Below are 17806 nucleotides of genomic sequence, written 5' to 3' on the forward strand. Positions count from 1 at the left end.
GAGCGCTCATCGCGCGCTGGGATCTCGGCCGCAGCCGAGGGCGATTTTCCCCGCTGGTCTCCGGGGTCCCGTCACCCCGAGTGAGGCCTGGCAGGCCCGGCCGGGGCCTCGTGCCCTCCCCGCTACCCGGCAGGGCTCCGGCGGCCTCAGTCACACAGGGCACGGCCCGCGCCGAAGACAGGCCGCCCGCTGCCTCTCTCCGCCGAGCCGCGGGACCCGGCGGGCCCGCTCCCCCTCAGCCGTTCTCTCCCCGTCAGCCTTAAAGGGGCAGGCGGCGCTGAGCGAGGCGGGCCGCGCTCTGGGCTGCAGCCTCTCCGTTGGGGCTGCCGCGCCCGGCGTTGCCCCTTTAAGGTTACCGCGGCGACGGGTCTGGGTGAGAGCGAGGCGCATTGACGTCACGGCGGGCGCTGATTGGCCGGACCAGTTGGTTTCCGGTGGGAGCTGCTACCGCTGCTGTCGCTGAGGCCGCGGCCGGGCCGGGACGGGCGGGGGGCGGTGAGGGCCCGGTGGAGCCGCCCGCGCCAGGTGAGCGGCGGGGCCCTGCCGTGGCCGGTGGGGCGGCCCCTGAGGGGAGTGGCGACGCCGGGCCGGGAGGGAAGAGCGCGGGGCGGGAGGCCTGCGGCCTTGGGGGCGGGGGCCGGCCCCGGCCCCGCTGAGGGGAGCGGCCCGGTGCTGGCAGCTCCCGGGCCTGCTCGAGGAGAGGAGTCGGGATCAGCGGCCTCTTACCGCCTCAGCTGGAGGCCCCGTGTCCGGGGCGGGAGAGGCCGCGTTGCGTGAGGGCCCAGCGGGCTGTGGCGGGCGTCGGCTCCGGGCCGACACGGGGATGGGGGGGTTCGGCCCCCTGGGAACGGCTTCTCGCTGTGGGGCTGCCCGCCCGCGCCGCTGGGGCCTTGGCGGCGGCGCCTCCGGGGACCGACAGGCAGCCCCGGCCTTGCGGTGAGGGGCGGGCTGGGTTTGGCAGAGCAGCCCCGGGGCGGGCGGACGGGCCGGGTCTCGGCGGTTCGCAGCAGCCGGAGTGCAGCCGGGCGTCGGGGGCTCTGGAGGACTTCGGGTCTGCAGCCTTCAGAAAAAATACATCGTTAAAATGCCAGTGACTCCTCGTTTCTTTGGTATTTTCCACACTGGCCTTGCTCTGTGTGTGAGCAGCCGTGGCCCTGGTCCGCTGTCTGTCAGCAGGGCAATGATTTTCCTGCAGACTGCAATCTGTAGGCTGTGCTGGAGCCCCCGAGTGTCTCTGAGGCTGTTAATTAACCCTGACCTTTACTGTGTTGAGTTGTCAAAACAAAGGGAGCAACTGGAGAACATTAAGGCACTTTTTCAGTCCATGTGAAGTCTGTACTTGGGGTTTATGCAATGCATAATTCATCTGTGTGTGCGTATGCAGGGATTAGCTGTGACAAGAGTGAAACCTGTCTGAAGTCCTACAAATTTTCTATTAACTTGAGGCCTCCTGTAACTGCTTGTAGAATAATTCAAGGGGATACCATTGCCTGTGTGTCTCAGTCTGCTGCCTTGGTAGGATATTATGACAGTACCACATGGATTCTTCAAAATTATTTTGTCTAAATACCTTTTTTTTTTTTCTCCTTTCAAAAGCTGATCCTGGGATCAACGTATCTTACTGCATATTCATAAGCTGTTGCCGCTGTCCGTGCACCAGGTAACTTTATATTTCATCAAACAAAGCCCTGAGAAATCATTTCTTTAGCTGTCTCAGTGTTAATTGCTTTAAAAAAAGAAAAAAGCCTTGTTTTTATATATATATATGTAAAATTATATTTTAAAATGATTCTGTACAACCTGAAAAGGAGGAAAAACCTGCTTAAGAATGTTCTTGGAAGTGTTACAGCTGGCACTGTCATTTTGAAGTCTTCTGAAAACCTGGTGCTGTAATAGATGCTTTTTAACCAGGTAGCCTTGATTATTTACAGTTGAGGGAATATTGAGGCATTGCAGTGTATCCACAGAGATAGTCATGGAGTATGGACCGGTTTAAAGTAGCTTTTTAGGAGGAACATTCCTAGTTCCATAACTTCCCTTAGTTGGCTCTGCCTTGGCATTTGGCAAGCTGGCTTCAACCTTACCAAGTTTTACTTCCTAATACTTTTCATACTTGCCTCTCAGATTCCTGGTTTCCACCCACCTATCTCCTGGTCATCACCCACATGATCCCACACAGATGGTGCAGCTCTGCTGTGAGCCTGCTACCAATTACTAGGTTAATCAGCAGAAAGTTTAGGTGGGAGCTTCCCTGACTCTCTTGAGCTGTGAAAGCTTTCCCAGCTCAATCAAATCCTTTCCCTTTTGTGCCTGTGGCTATAGAGCACCCAGATTTTTAAAGTTTCTTTCCAGGTGCTAAATAAGTTAGTATTTTTTATTTCTTTTATGGTTTGGCTTTGTTACTAGTCTTACAGATAAAAGTAGTTTTATGCTGTGATATCAGTGAGATGATAATTCAGTGTAACCCTTTTAGGCAACATAATCTACCTGACTACATCGGGCAGCAGTATCTTTGCTTCCACTACTTATTTAATCATCTGGGCTTTTTCTCTTCAGCAATGGCAGCTTCCAGCAGCAGCAGCAGTGAGGAGGAGCGTAGTCTTCGGGAATGTGAACTTTATGTCCAAAAACACAACATTCAGCAGCTCCTGAAGGATTGCATCGTACAGTTATGCACAGTGAGACCTGAAAGACCCATGGGATTCCTCAGAGAATACTTTGAAAGATTGGAGAAGGTAAGAAAACGTCTTGGGGAGAGAGGGAGGGTGAAATAGCCTAAACTTAGATTATTTCTTTGTGATTTAGAGGGTGAGCTTCAGCTGTGACTGGTGTTCACATTGGCTCTTTGAAACTGGAACTGATGCTTTTGGAAGACAAATCCTATTTTCCTATGGCTTATGGCAGCTGATTGTGGTGTCAGAGCACCTCTGTTGTCAGCTCCTGTTCTGCCCTATGTGCTCTGTTACAATGAGACTTACCCCAGCTGGGATGCAGCTGTAATCCCAGTGTAATGCTTGCTCATAGAAGCTAATAGATAGCATCAATGATTGTGTTTGCAGCTAGATGATAACCGTGGTGTTTGACCTTGGTTAGACACTGGCAGTAGGCGTTTGGTTTCTTCTATTGCGATCAATGTTTGCAGTACTTTGGCTACAGCACAGCAGTGGCAGCTACCAGGCCTGTGTGAAGTCAAATGTAAGATCTTGCATTCCTGATCTCCAGGAGAGCCAGCCTGTCTCTGCTGTCTGTTGGGAGGTTGGTGTTGGTGTTCTGCTTTGTTGTTCCTCTTGCGTTTGTCCTCAAGGTCTCTGTGGTGGTTTTGTTTTTGTTGGAAGCAGTCTGGGATCTTGGGAATGGGAAGCGTTTTGTCATCTCAGTGCTTGTATTTGAAACAGTGATTTCACGTCCTTCTGGCCTGTTAATTTCGTATAATATCAAAGTGGATAGGAAAATAGGAGATTTTAAAGGCTGATGCAGAGGAAAGGTTAGCTGCAACTCCATTTGGAGTACACTGTGAGTAAATAACGTAGCTGTGACCTTGTACAGCAGTCATGTGCATGTGCTGCTTTCTGTACTTGATATGGATGGGTTGTATATATTCTTATTTTTAAAAAATGCTAGTTAGTAACTAATTGCTGATGTAAAAAGGAAATTAACACTCAAGAGTTTCCAGTATGTGTATTTACAACCTTTAATGGAAGTGTTCAAGGTAGATACTAGAAAATGACCAAATGCTGCAAACTAACATCCAGTAGTTCACTATGTATATAAGGAATACTTAATTAATGAGAAATCTATAATATGTCTGACTTTTTGTGTGTGTGTGGTTGCAACTTGAGTGCATTCTCTTTCAGAGAGAGTAACAGCAGCAAGCCAGGTAGTGATTAGGTTCTTAAATCTTTTGACCCTCCCTGCTACCATGCCTCCTTTCCTGCCTTGGATTCATGAGTTTCTAAGTACTGATAGATTGATAGTTTTTAAAACATCACCACAAGTGTTGATATACAAAACTCTAAGAAGTAAACAGTGTTACTGTGCTTAGAATAAACTAAACCAATGCATGTGTAGGGATATAAAATAGAAGTGCCTGGATGTTTTTGTGTAGTGGACTTCTGTTGAACATGTGCACTATTTGAGATTAAAGGAAACAATTTCTTATTAAGTCCAGCTCTGAACTTAATCACATGTATTTTGAAGTTGAATAAGTCTTGATTTTTATTCTGCTGTGAATGGGCTATGTACTCAGCCAGCCTACAAGGAAGCTGAAAATAAAGCTGGTTAGGTGATGATTCTCCCCCACCCCCCGCCCCTTTAATTACTCTTAGAATTTTGGTTAGTGTGTGGGCATGGGTCGTGTATACCCTCTAGTGCAGCAATAGCTACAAGTGAAATTGTAGTGTTTTTCTTGCCTTTGTGAACTTAAAAATTGCCAGAGTTTTCTGTGATTTCACCATTCAGCCAAATGGATAATGGATTGGTCATAATTTAACCAGGTAACACGTACCTTAATACCTGTCAAATAACAGATCAGTGAACATCCTACACTGCACTAACTCACTCCACTGACATCCATGCCTGGGAAGCATCAGATACCAAGTAACCAGCTTCCCAGCCTGGGAAGCATCGGATACCAAGATACCAAATTAACCAGCTCTAACCTGGTAGCAGCTCTACCAGCTCAAGCTCTGATAGAGCAAAAATGTCTGAAGTAGAATTTGCTTCACTTCCCAGAAGTGCTGTCTGCTACATCTTTCATAAAGCAGAGCGACTTTTCATTGTGCTTTCCAAATCTGCTTGTCCAGGTTGAGGTTGAGATACAATATTTTTTTAAAGATTGAACTTGGAAGGAGATCCCTTTTAGCTGAGTGAGGTTGCTATTTTCTCTCTAGTTATCCTGACAAGTCATCTCTTCCACGGTGCGCAAACACAGAGCTGATTCACTGTCATGTTATTAAAATATGTTGAAGACATTTAAACATGCTTTTGAATTTGTGTTCAGAAAGAAACGTTACAATTACCATGTCTCAGACAGTTGTAGCTACTGTAAGAATTCAAATATCCTCTTCTGAGTTAGGAGAGCTGTTACATGAACCAAACTGTTACACATTGACTGTAGAAATGTTGTTGTTTGATCTGCTTGTGGTGTACAAAGGCCTCTGTTCTTTTTGCTGTGCTAACATGTCTGGTAAGGCCAGCTCATGCTAACAGCCATCCGGTGCTGGGCTTGGCTGTGTGATGTAGTTTGAGCTATGGAAATTTAATGTGGAGATGATTATTACAGCCTGCCAGATGAATCTTGGATATTGGGCATGGCTGTGTGCTGGAGTAAGCACGGGTTTGAAATACTGTGTTTAATGCAGTGATGTGCACGTTTGGCTTTGGAGAAAGCTGGGGCTGGGAAGTGCAGCTGATACCTGGTCACTGTGGCTGTTCCCTCCCACCTGCTCTGCCTCCACAGATACATACCTGACCATTTTCCTAAGTATTTCTTTTGCAAACCATGGTAGTTTAGAAGGATGTACAACTGTGGCTTTATGGCTGAGCTCTTAACGCTGCTTTTTAGCTTTTGAGTGTAGAGCTTATCTAAACTAAACACTAATTAGCCAGAAGAGGTTGAGGCTGTTTCTGGTATAGTGAAGGTACCAGGTGCCAGACTGTACAGTGTAAAATGTGATACTGAAATTGTGAGGGTCGTCTTTGGTAGCTGAGAGACTTAAATACAAATACACAAAGTGTTGTCACTTCAGTATTTCTCACTTGTCATAATTTAAGTGAACTTAACTATTTCTTACTTGTCAGGAAAGATAAAACTTACAGTTAGTGGTCACTGACTGAAAACTTTGAACTGCTTCATCAGCTGAAAGACCAGGATCAACACTTGAATGTAATAAATAGGCCAGTGCTATTGCTAAACCTTTTTACAGTCCTGGTAATGGTTATGCAGGTCAGTACAGAGCAAATGGAGTGCCTGTGTGCGTTATGTGCTTAATTTGAAGAGCTTCTAAACCTAACCAAACACATTCGTGGCTCAAACACTAGCTGAACTCTGTGAAGTCACTGAGAATAACAACTCAGCTTTCTTCAGGCCCCACTGTCGTTTTTCTCTGATCTGGTAGTGTTATATGTGGTTTCTTATCAGAAATTATAAAAGGTGTATTTAAAAGGATGTATTTAAAAAGACGAAAGCATGAAAAGCTACTGCTAAGAAAGTGATGAGATTTGAGCATGTCGCCTACCCCATGGCACAGTGTTGTCTTGCAATGTCTAATATGAATTTATGGAGATCAGCCTCATTCAGGGATAACCTTCCTCTTGAGTGCAATAAGCTATTGGGAGTAGATGGCATATTTTCAGGTCATATTCTCTTACCCACCTGTAACCTGTTTCCATGTCCATGCCCTACCTTAGTGTGCTTCTTTTTAATGTAATAACATTCAATCTTGGATCAGGTAGAAGCCACCACTTGTGTTCTGGGCCTTTTCCTTGAGTGGGCCATTGCACTGCTGGGTCTCTGAACAGTGTTTTGATACCTGGCTGCCTTGTTAAAGGCTGCTGTGGTGTTTCTGTCTCTAAAAGTTACAGGATCTCTGTATTTTATGTGATACAGGAACAAAATACAGCGCTAGTGTTCCAGAGTTGCTGAGGTTTTTTGTGGGTTAAGGGTTCTATACCTGAACTAACTGTGTGTTTCTGAGGTTGATGCCCACCTTGTAGAGAGGCAGTTTGAACCAAACACAGTGCTCAAGCTATTTTTAACTTCATCTCTGCTGAGACATGTCTCCAATCAGAAGATACAAACCAGGTTTTAAATAAGTTTTGCTCCCATCATTTTGAAATGTAGCCCTATTTTATCAACGGGCCAAAAGCAGGAAGTGAAATGTAATTTGATGGATCAGTGCTTGGTGTAAAATGTAAACTCCCTGTACTGGTTATCTGATGTCCCTTTCCTCAAAGCATTAGTGTTATACATAGACTCCATGCACCTCCGGAGTGGAGCGTGGCAGCCAAGCACTGAGCTGCCCAGCTGGGCAGGGGACGGTTTATCAAGGACACGGGGACAAAACCAGCTTTCAGAAGTACTGGGAGCTCTCAGAGAACAGATGACTCCTTGTTCTTTTAAGGCATGTTCCAAAACCCTGTTTCCTTAATGCTGGGAAAGTCATTTTAAGCTGTTCTGATGCAAATGCTGCGGCTCCAAGGTTGGCTTTTTTGTTTTGTTTTTAATCTGATTTTAGCTGATTAAAGGGAATCTTCTGGTACATGAAAGAATCAAATTTCCATGTGTCCAACTAGTTAGACTTCATTGCATTGTAAGTACTCTAGTCTTCTGTAGTACCACAACACAGCACAATGGGTGACTGAGGGAAATAAGGAGAACGTGTAACAACATGTAAAGTTGTGGTTTGGAAAAAGAAAAACCTAAATCAAAAAACACCTCCCAAAACCCAACCAACCCAAAACTGCTTTGGCCTCCAGCATCCTTCTTCCAGCTCTTCTGTGAGCAGTATTCATATCTCTTTCTCCTAAAATAACTGTTGGTTATTAGGTATCGAGTTGGTTCATGACTTGACCTTGTTTCAAAGCTTCTCATGTAACATGGATTTCTGAGGAATTGCTCCTCTGTCTTTCAAATAAAAAAAAAGGCTTAACACCTCTCAGCTGAGGGGAAGAACTGCTGGGCTTACAGCAGGACAAATGTCTTCATTGCCTGTCGAATACTGTAGCTGAAAAAAGAATCAACTTGGTTATGCTTTTTTAAATTTATTAAACTATTAGTGTAACTTACTAAAATAAACACTGTTGTGATGTGAATGCTATGAATGAAAGGCGTATCTGCCATCCACTCTGAAAGGGCTTTGATCTTGGTTGCTGTAGTCTCCTGTTTGCCTTAATGTCGGAGTAATAGTACACAGGAAGCTCCCTGGTGCTGGCAGACTGAATTGGAATATGAGCTGTAATGACTTTTCTTTATTGGATTGTGTGACACAGACATATCTTTCCTTCCTATTTAGGAGGAAACGAAACAGTTGTTGAATCAACAGAAGTCTGGTTCTCGCTCAGACTCACGGGAGGATGAAATCTCTCCTCCTCCTCCTATGAACCCTGTGGTCAAGGGACGAAGAAGACGTGGGGCCATCAGTGCAGAAGTCTATACAGAAGAGGATGCTGCATCTTATGTTAGAAAGGTGCTCTGACTTTTAAACACTGCTAAAAATTGCATCTGCAATCCAGGAGCTTGTCGAAGACCACCTTCTGCTCAGTATGTTAAATAACACTGCGCTCCCTTAGCCTGTTAGCTCTTGTGCTAACTGGAAAAAGCAGAGCTGTGTCTTTAATTGGAGGCTAGAATACACTGTCATGCAATTAAACCATTTATGCATAACTTAGGCCTGTTCCCTTTGAAGTAAGATATATAAATATATACATAAAGTGCTTTCAGTTATTCAACAGCTGCAGTGGCATTACAACTAGCCTCATGGTAGAGCAGACTTGCTGTACTTCATAGGAAAATGCAAGTTGAACAGATACTTTTTTTTGCAAGAATACAAGTATAAACTTAGCACAGAGTGATGCTTTTACAGTTGCATAAAATACTGCCAGATTTTATTTACCTTCTGTGCAGACTGGCTGTAAACACTGACTATATTTGGGTTACATTCTGTAGTGCTTGAGAGAAACTGGAAACACTCAGCCAGTGTTTTGTAGCAATTTAATTTATTTACCCTGGGGAATGCAGAAATGCTTCTTGAAAAATGAAATTAAACAGATTATTTTTCCGACTGTATCCTAGGTTATTCCAAAAGATTATAAGACTATGGCTGCTTTGGCAAAAGCTATTGAGAAGAACGTGCTGTTTGCCCATCTTGATGATAATGAAAGAAGGTAGGAATAAATCTTTGCAGTCTTAAAGCTTCTGAAGCACAGGCTTGAGAACAGCTAAATGTGTCATAAGCTATACAGCATCTTCATAACAGTCTGTGTAATCTGCAGAGGTTGTAGGAAAAGTATTGGTGGGCTGAAGGTACTGGTCTGTCGTTGCATGCATGGCAGTTGTTCAAGCAGTCGTCTGATTTTGATATCCTTTCTTGCAGTGACATCTTTGATGCGATGTTCCCCGTGACTTACATCGCAGGAGAGACTGTCATACAGCAAGGCAAGTGACAATCTTTGTGTTGATGAGTAAGTTGGGGGTGGTGAGCAGGCTCTGGCCTTGTGCTCATGTTAGCTTGGGGTTTTTCTTTATCTGAAAACAAAAACATTGTCTGGATGCAGTCACCCTTTCTTGCTGTGTTACTTGAAGCATAGCTCATGCTAAAGTGAGGACTGGAGCAGCTGTGGTTGTGCTGCTGACATTAGCTATTGGAAAGATGGCCATTCAATGTCTCTGTAAAACACGTGGTGTCAGTCTGTGGTTCCAGTACACCTCTCCAGTAACCCTGGAGATGCTGCCCATCTCCTCCATACTGGTAGCTGTCCTGTTTCACAGGACTGAGAGGAGTATGAACTTGGCAAGAAGTGAAATGTTACCGTGTAAGCTGTGCAAAATTTCTCTGCCAAACTTAAAGTCTAAACATTCCCTGAAACACGAGTGCCTGTGTAGCTTTACTCTTGTTTTAGTGTGTATTCATTTTTTTCTTTTTTAGGTGATGAAGGTGATAACTTCTATGTTGTTGATCAAGGAGAAATGGATGTAAGTATTATTAATATTTTTTTAAGAGGTGTCCATCCCCAGCAGAGGAATAGCCTGATATTTGTAGGCCTGTGTTACAGGTTCTTCCTTTAACAGCTTTTCTCTTGTAGAAGCTTATTTGGCTTTGGAGTCTCTTTGCTTCTTAACGGCTCAGTCTGGCTGCACAGACCATGAATTGTGTTGAGTTTCAAAATGAATTATTTGGAAACAACACAATGCTGATGATACTTTGTAAGTGCAGGGTGGAACCTAGCTGACCTGTGGGACAGGCTTTCACAAGGACCAGACTTTTTATCTTCTAGTCCAACTAATCCATAGCTTTCTCCAACAGACTCTGTTCTGGTTTTAGTTCCTGTCAGAGAGTCTCAGGACTCTACATGTGTAGTCTCTGTGTGTGGGATGTAGAGAGTCCCCTGTTGATGAAAGTAAAAATTGTGGCTGGGGTTGGGGATGGCTGTGAAGTGTTGATGAAACCCTGAGATGGTCAGCTCTGATTGTACAGACATGAGAATTTCCTTTGCTGTGAAGGAAATACGGGTGGCAGGAGCTTCACATTGTTGCTGACCAGCTCATAAGACATGGTGGGCTTATCACCACTTGCTGCCTTTCAGGTTTACGTGAACAACGAGTGGGCCACCAGTGTTGGTGAGGGTGGAAGCTTTGGAGAACTTGCCCTTATCTATGGAACTCCTCGTGCTGCAACCGTCAAAGCGAAGACGAATGTGAAGTTGTGGGGCATTGATAGAGATAGCTACAGAAGGATCCTGATGGCAAGTAGTGTTTCTCTCTAGTGTGTGGCTCTAGCAGCTGTGTGCAGACCTGGAGTTATGCTTTTGGTTTTACTATTGACTCATAGTGGTCATTCGACCTTCTCTCTGTGCCTGTCATTCACTTGAGTGAGTTATTCAGAGTCCTGTAACCAGGAAGCTGTGCCTTCAGCATGTCTATCAGGAATGGGGCAGGGGGGAACCTTGCATGAGTGAACAAAATGATGCCAATGCAGTCTTAAATGGGGCTAAAATCGTGATACTTACTGGATAACATCCCAGATACGATTCTACTTTCTATTTAGGTGTCTGTGTGTAAGTAGTGCATGTGAACTGCAGGTGTACCTAAAATACTTGTGAATTTTGGCAAGGTGAGATGGTAAGAATGCATTTAAGAAACATTAAGGCTGCAGTCAGTGCAAAGTACTTGATGAGGGTTGCTGAACTCTGGACTGTTACTGAAATGGTGAAATTTGAAAACACTTAATCTTGTGGCTTTGGGGTCTGAGCAGACAGGATGTGGTATGTTTGGTTAAATACACTTTTGTCTTTAATTTTTATTTGAAGCCTCAGGTAAAACATGAAGCAGAAAGAAAACTTACTCTGTGGGGGGGGGTTCTTTTTTTTTGTAGGGGAGTACTTTGAGAAAGAGGAAGATGTATGAGGAATTCCTTAGTAAAGTATCTATATTGGGTAAGTGAGAAGGTTTTTGTTCTCAAGTGGAATAAATTGCTATATTGTATTAAAGGTGTTTCCCAGCATTATTATCATCGTGGGCTCTTGGGGTAAGGTGTTACAACTGACTGTGAAGCCTGCACTGCTTTCCTGCATCATTCCAAGATACAAGTCTTTATCTGATGCAGAAACGTACCTGGAAATAGATTGACCTCAGCATTAAAGACAGAGCAAAAAAAGTATAATTTGTGCCTTGAAAAGATCCTCTGTTAATGAACTATTAATTCTGTAGAATCTCTGGACAAGTGGGAGCGTCTCACTGTAGCTGATGCATTGGAACCGGTACAGTTTGAGGATGGGCAAAAGATTGTGGTCCAGGGAGAGCCAGGAGATGAGTTCTTCATTATCTTGGAGGTAAGGTCAAAAGGAAAACTTGGAACTTCACCTGTTTTTTTTTCTTAACATGGTGTATTCTGTCCCTAGATGGACACTTAGGGGAAAAATGAAATACAAGAACAGAGAATTCCTAAAGAAATGTTATCTTGCTAGACAGGCAGAAGCTTATATTTAGTTTTGCTATTTTTACAGATGGTACTTCCAGGAAAAAAAGTAACAATTTTCTGGCTAAAACCAGTGTATTTTTTTCAGAAGAGCAGAGGCCTGTTCTAGAGAGCTCGTAATGTCTTGCTAATGGTATTACTGTTTTCTGTCTGGGTATTTTGTTTGGTTTTTTGCTAGTCACACTGTAACACTCCTACTGTTATGAGGAGAAACAGGAAGCCAGCGCTGTGGATACACAAACACCCAGGACACTTTATACTCAGAAAGGAGGGAGGATGACCAGCTGTTTTTTAGAGCAGTCTGGCAAACTATGCAAGGACTGCAGAGTGATTCTTAGCCTGAAACGTAACTGTCACTTCTGCAGAGCAGCTGATTCCTTGTAGAATTCAGTGTTTCAAGTGATGCTGGAAATTCCAGTTGTTCAACTGTTGTCATTCCCTTTAGGGCACAGCTGCAGTGTTACAGCGCCGATCAGAAAACGAAGAGTTTGTTGAAGTGGGCAGACTGGCACCTTCTGATTATTTTGGTGAGTTATGTAGTGGCAGCTATGATTCCATACACTGTTGTCACCATTTAAACTGTGCTGTGTGGGTGATAGTGATGGGATGGGTTTGCTTAATTGCTGGTTTGGCTAACTCTGTTCACTCAGTCAGGTGAGTCTTGAAGCCACTTGGCATTCGGGGGTGCAGGTATCTCATGAAGTCTGGTGGTTCCAGAGTACTTTATTTAGAAGGGACTGGGTGGTGATGTGGTCCAACCTCCCTACCCTGAGCAGAGCTGATATGAAATCATGTTGTATTGCTCAGGGCTCTGGCTGTGTCTCATGTCTCCATGGATGGAGATCCCACAACTTCTCTGGGCAATTTCTTTCACTGTTTAACCAGCCTGTTGTGAAGAACTCTTTTTCTTTAGGCCTGACAAGAATTTCCTGTTCTGCACCTTGTGGCTTTCTACCTTTCACCATACAGAAAACAGTCTACTTTTGTCTTTATAATTACTAATTATGTAGCTGAAGACAGCACTGGGATTCCCTCCTTGGGCCTTGCTTTCTCCAGGTCAGACTAACCAAGCTCTTTTAGCATCTCTCTCTATGTCACTGCGCTGCAGGCCTGTAAACATCTGGGTGGCAGTGCTGGACTTGGTCTGCTTTGTTACCCTTGGGTACTGGGGATCCCAGAACTCTGTATACTCTGGATGTAGTCTCTGGGGTACAGATCAGGGTCCTTTCACCTTCTATTGAAGGTGTTCTTAGCTAAAAGTTACATGGCATAGAAATTGTGTTGACTTGACAAGGCTTGTTGTGCTGGCAGGAAAAAAGGGCTCCAGTCCTGTAATAACACTTACAAAGGTTTAGAAATAATCCTGACATGGGACTCACTGCTTATCTGGTGGCTGCTGATTTATTTGGGCTCCCAGATAAGGACTGGATGTGTATGCTTACGCAGTGTTCTTGGAGTATAGTGTAACAGTATGTAACAGGGTGTTCCTGGTGGCTTTATTTTTGGTTCAGAAGAAAACTGGCTTCTAGCTCTGAAACAAAGCAACCTATTTGGGACCTACTACTTACTGTTTAAATACTCTCCCTCCTCCCTGCTCTCTCTCAAAAAAGCCTACCTTTTTGTCTCACGTTTATGGTGGGTCCTCTCTCATGGTTACTGTAACCAGTCCCCTTGCTAAAGTCTTCTGGTTGTCCAGTTTTTCAGCTTTGTAGGTGATGAAATCAACAAATATTGTGGTGCAAGGCCTGAGGTGGGATGTACTCAGGGTGTGCTAATAGTACTGGATCTGACCGAAGGTCTGCTTAGCTCCATATCTAGTCCTAGATATGTGTGTCACTTCAGTCTCTTCTCATTTTTCCCTTGATGTGGACTTCTGAGATTCCCCACTCTTAAACTAAACATTCTCTCTGCTGTTGTGTTTGGGTGCCACAGCCCTGTCCCCAAGGGTTCAACTCTCCCCTAGAACCTACTTACTCCTTTGCAAGCCTGTGTTTTGGAAGCTGGAGAGTTCAGAGTTTTAATTGGGCACAGAGGACAAGTTGTTCTCATTTCTTTTGAACATCCCTTCTGATAGCAGAGGCAGGTTTATTCTCTGAGGACCACCAAGTCTTCCATCAGTCCTGAACACAGAGATAACTTGCCCAACTGCTTAAAAACAAGTCACCCCAAAAGCTGGTGCTGTGGTTTTTCACCCTGTTGCCAGGGTTGTCAGGGGCAGCTGTTGTCACCAGTGGAAATGGGGCTTATTGAGAACATCATTACCAGTTGTGTTGGTTACCAGTTGTAGCTTTTACTTTGAGCAGATCTTTGGTGTGTTTGTGTGTAACTTAGGAAATGGGAGTTCAGTGGGACTTCCAGCTCCTCATCTTCAATAGCCCCATGGCAAAGTCTGGCTTGCTGTGGGTCAGAGGCTTCTGTGCACTAGTATTTTCCTCCTTTACTATCATGGTCATCTAGTCCCAAGTTGCCTAGAAATATTGAATAGCAGCATGCCTGATGAGAAAAATACCTACTTGTTGACTGGGAAAACTATGTGGTTAATTAAAATGTGACCTTCATCTAGCACAACCAACACTAAAAACTCTTTAGGCATTCACTGGGACAGGCTGCCCAGAGAGGTTGAGGAGTCTCCTTCTCTGGAGACATTCCAACCCACCTGGATGTGTTCCTGTGGGATTTAGTCTGGGCGATGTTGCTCTGGCAGGGGGTTGGACTGGATGAGCTTTCAAGGTCCCTTCCAACTCCTGTGATTCTTCAGTGAGCCTTGAATGCAGATGAGTGTTTTAATAAAAAAAAAAGTAGTAAAAGAAAAACTGCCTTCACAGTTGGTTCTAGTGTAAGTAAAGATACTTGTTCTGATCGGTGTTAAACCCTGATTTAACCTTCTGTTCCGTTCCTGCAGAGGTTTGAAATGCAACGGTAACTTCTCCAGCTCTTCTGCCTGTTGCTCTCTAACGCTCTTCCCCCTTTCCTGTTGCCCTAGGTGAAATTGCCCTGCTGATGAACCGTCCCCGTGCTGCCACAGTTGTTGCTCGTGGCCTGTTGAAATGCGTAAAGCTCGACCGACCCCGATTCGAACGCGTCCTGGGGCCCTGCTCCGACATCCTCAAGCGAAACATCCAGCAGTACAACAGTTTTGTATCCCTGTCTGTCTGAAACCTTCCTCCCTGCTCAAAACATGCTTCATCAACGCAGACTGCTTTATTACCCTTGTGCAGAGCCACGTTGCCACTGGCATTTGCAGCTTCCTGTCTGTTTAAAAAAAGAAAAAAAAAAAAAAAAGAAAAAAAATTGCTTCCCATGGCACTATTTTTAATTTAGAGCATATTAGTTCTGTGCTCTCTGTCCCATTAAATTAATAGAAAAACTTCTATGGAGATGTTTGCTCTGATGGCTTCTCTCTGTGCAAGTGTCTGACTCAGGCAGGTGCAGCCTGGAGACCTCCCAGCACCATGCCAATCGCCATAGAGTGAGGAGGTGACAGTAGATTGTGGAGGGGGGAATCTTTTAAAAGTGTTTCTCAAATTGTTGGATGGATTTTAAGGCTGTTGTAATCTGCTGTGTTTCTTTCCAACTGAGAGCTGCCCTTGTAACGGAGCTTCTTGGGGCTTGGGGTTTCCTTTTCTTTTTAAAACTTTCTGGGTACTGTAATCCTGGGTTTAATCATGAGGCGTCAGCTGCTAAGAAAGCCACAGTTGGAGTTTAACAGTATAATTGTTCCTGTGTCTGCTGGTTTAAGATTGCTTAGTTATGTTTCTGTCAAGTGTAAATGGACGCTTTCGAGGTTCATAGTTCTGGTGACCTGCTGCAGTTGTTACTTAATTTGCTGACTTGCCACAACCCACTTTAGATTTTCTTTCCCTGTTCTTTCTTCAGCGATAGATATGCTGTTCCAACCTCTTCCTGCTCAGAGTGGCAAGAACCAAATGTTACAGTCAATGCCTAACTTTGGTCTCTAGTACATAGGTCGGTGTAAGAATGGTGCAGCTGTCTGGCTGTTAGTAGTGTTTGAGTACTTAGATTGGTGTAGAAATTGGAGGCAAGCATTTTATTTTCCCTGTGATTTTTGCTTGCTTTGTATTCCTCAGTTGACTTTTTTTTTTTTAAAGTGAGAAGTTCAGGTGACCTTTTGTTACCAGGTAAAATAAATGTTGAGTATTTAAGGCCAGCATTGGTTGCAGGACTGCTGGTCTCTAGCAATGCTGTTATTCTGGGTAGGGAACGTGAGGCAGAAGCAGCCAATGTTTTACCTTCCCTGCAATGCTCAGTAATTTTAAGTTTTTATCAGTCAATTCATGATTTTTAAAGTGTTTAATTGTAAAGCTAGCTTAAATGCAAAAGCTGCATTCTCTTTCCTTGCTTACACACAACATATATTTCATATTCTTTTTTTTTTTTCCAAGTTGGATATGTTGCAGAGTCTTAAATGTATTTCAGTATTTACCAGCTTTGTGTTCCATTACTCTGTGCACACCAATACTTCCCAAAAGTTTATACTGAATTCCACGGTTCAATAATAGTAGGTGATTTTTAAGGTTTCCTTTAAACTGTAATTTATATAAAGTAGTGTAGGTTTGTATTTGGGAGTGACAGCAAGCAGTTTGGCATTTGTTGTGCAACTACTTCTAACGATGGAACCTTCATTTTTTTTCCTTTCTGAGGTGATGATGGATTCAAATACAACAGACTTTCCCCCAGGCAGGTAGGAAACCAGGGAGAGCCTGCTAATTGATACAAAATAATCCTGAGGGTGTCAAGCCTTTTACAAAAGGGTATTTCTGAACCTGAAATTCCAATAAATGGGTTTTAAATGCTTGTGGCTTGAGTATAGCTAGCTACTCAGAAGATGTTGAGTAGAGGATTTCTGCCAGAGTCCTTAAGGAGTAAGCAAACGCTACCTTTCTTTTTTAAAAAAACCTGTTTTCTTAAGTTTTGACTCTATCCAAGTATTTTCTTCATATGTGTTCTGTGTGTTACTTTGAAGCACCAAAAACTGTGTAAATCTAGTTAGAGCTCCACACAAAAATGCACATTTTTTTTTATACAAAGCTTTCTAATCGAGTTTCACTACTGCATCTTTTTAGCTTGCTGGTTACTCCCTTTTGTAGTTTTACCTACAAGATTTTAAGATAAATCAGCTAAGTCTGAGTTAAATATTAATCACAGTTATAGCTTTACCTTTGTGTGCAATTGAAATATGTTTGAAACCACAATTGGCATAGTTTTGCCTTAGCTAACATTCAGGGCTTTAGAAGTACTACTTTGCTAGTCCACCTTTAGCGAGTTTATGAAGTCTATTGCCCTAGGAAGCTATAGTCAATCAGAGGACCATTTTTGTATCGTTATCTGACATATATAAGTCTGATTTACTGTATGTGCTAATATATTATATTATATTCCTTTTGTTATAGATTGTCCTAATGGCAGGTAAAGCAATAAAATGATTTAAATTCTTAAATGCAATCAGTCTTGTTATTTCCCCCCCCCCATCCCTGTATTGTGTTTTCCTTTGGCTGTAGTTTCTCCCACCTCATTAATAAAGAAGCTTAATGGCTTAGCTTTGTGTTAACTCTGGGGGCTTGAGTTCATGTCTTAGCTTGCAGCACAACTGAACCACCCCACTGGAGAGCTTGTTCTCCACAAGCCACCCTGTGACCATGACCTGGGAGCTTCTCTGGAGTTGTGGTTTCAGGTGCACGACAGCTTCTGGAGTGAGAAGGTACCTGTGTCTTGCTTGAGTTAGCAACGTAGCAACTCCTCTGCTCTGATATCTTAAGGTGGTTAATTCCTAGTCATGTTTAAGCTGAGGGAGGGGTAGGTTTAGAGTAGATACAGGGCAGACATCCTACCTGGGCAGGGGGGAGGCACTGGCACAGGGTGCCCAGAGAAGCTGGGGCTGCCCCTGGATCCCTGGCAGGGTTCAAGGCTGGGTTGGATGGGGCTTTGGGCACCCTGGGCTGTTGGGAGTGTTTCTGCCTGTGGCAGGGGTGGCACTGGGGTGGGGTCTGAGGTCCCTTCCCACCCAAACTGGTCTGGAATTGGAGCTTAGGAGCTTCTGTAGTTGCCTGCTCCCATCTATACATAAACTTCGTGGGCACTTTAACCATGTGATG

The 17806-nt window shown here is 44.0% G+C and overlaps 1 protein-coding gene across 1 annotated transcript; it reads left to right on the forward strand.

The window, feature by feature from the left end:
- The first annotated feature begins 448 nt into the window (after positions 1–448).
- On the forward strand, positions 449–17177 carry PRKAR1A (protein kinase cAMP-dependent type I regulatory subunit alpha). Its single transcript, XM_084273380.1, has 12 exons — positions 449–525; positions 1597–1660; positions 2557–2735; positions 8013–8186; positions 8792–8883; positions 9093–9154; positions 9645–9691; positions 10303–10461; positions 11091–11151; positions 11426–11547; positions 12139–12220; positions 14677–17177. The coding sequence occupies exons 3-12, from the start codon at positions 2559–2561 to the stop codon at positions 14847–14849; spliced, it is 1149 nt and encodes a 382-aa protein (XP_084129506.1). The 5' UTR covers positions 449–525; positions 1597–1660; positions 2557–2558; the 3' UTR covers positions 14850–17177.
- The last annotated feature ends 629 nt before the right edge of the window (positions 17178–17806 follow it).

This window comes from Gallinula chloropus, assembly GCF_964237585.1.
Source record: "Gallinula chloropus genome assembly, chromosome: 20".
Classification (NCBI taxonomy): Eukaryota; Metazoa; Chordata; class Aves; order Gruiformes; family Rallidae; genus Gallinula; species Gallinula chloropus.

Bases quoted from the DNA above. Each gene is read 5' to 3' on its own strand.
- PRKAR1A (XM_084273380.1), top strand. From the start codon at position 2,559: ATGGCAGCTTCCAGCAGCAGCAGCAGTGAGGAGGAGCGTAGTCTTCGG. The intron at 2,736-8,012 runs GTAAGAAAACGT...CTTCCTATTTAG, and splicing joins ACTTTGAAAGATTGGAGAAG to GAGGAAACGAAACAGTTGTT. The intron at 11,548-12,138 runs GTAAGGTCAAAA...CATTCCCTTTAG, and splicing joins AGTTCTTCATTATCTTGGAG to GGCACAGCTGCAGTGTTACA.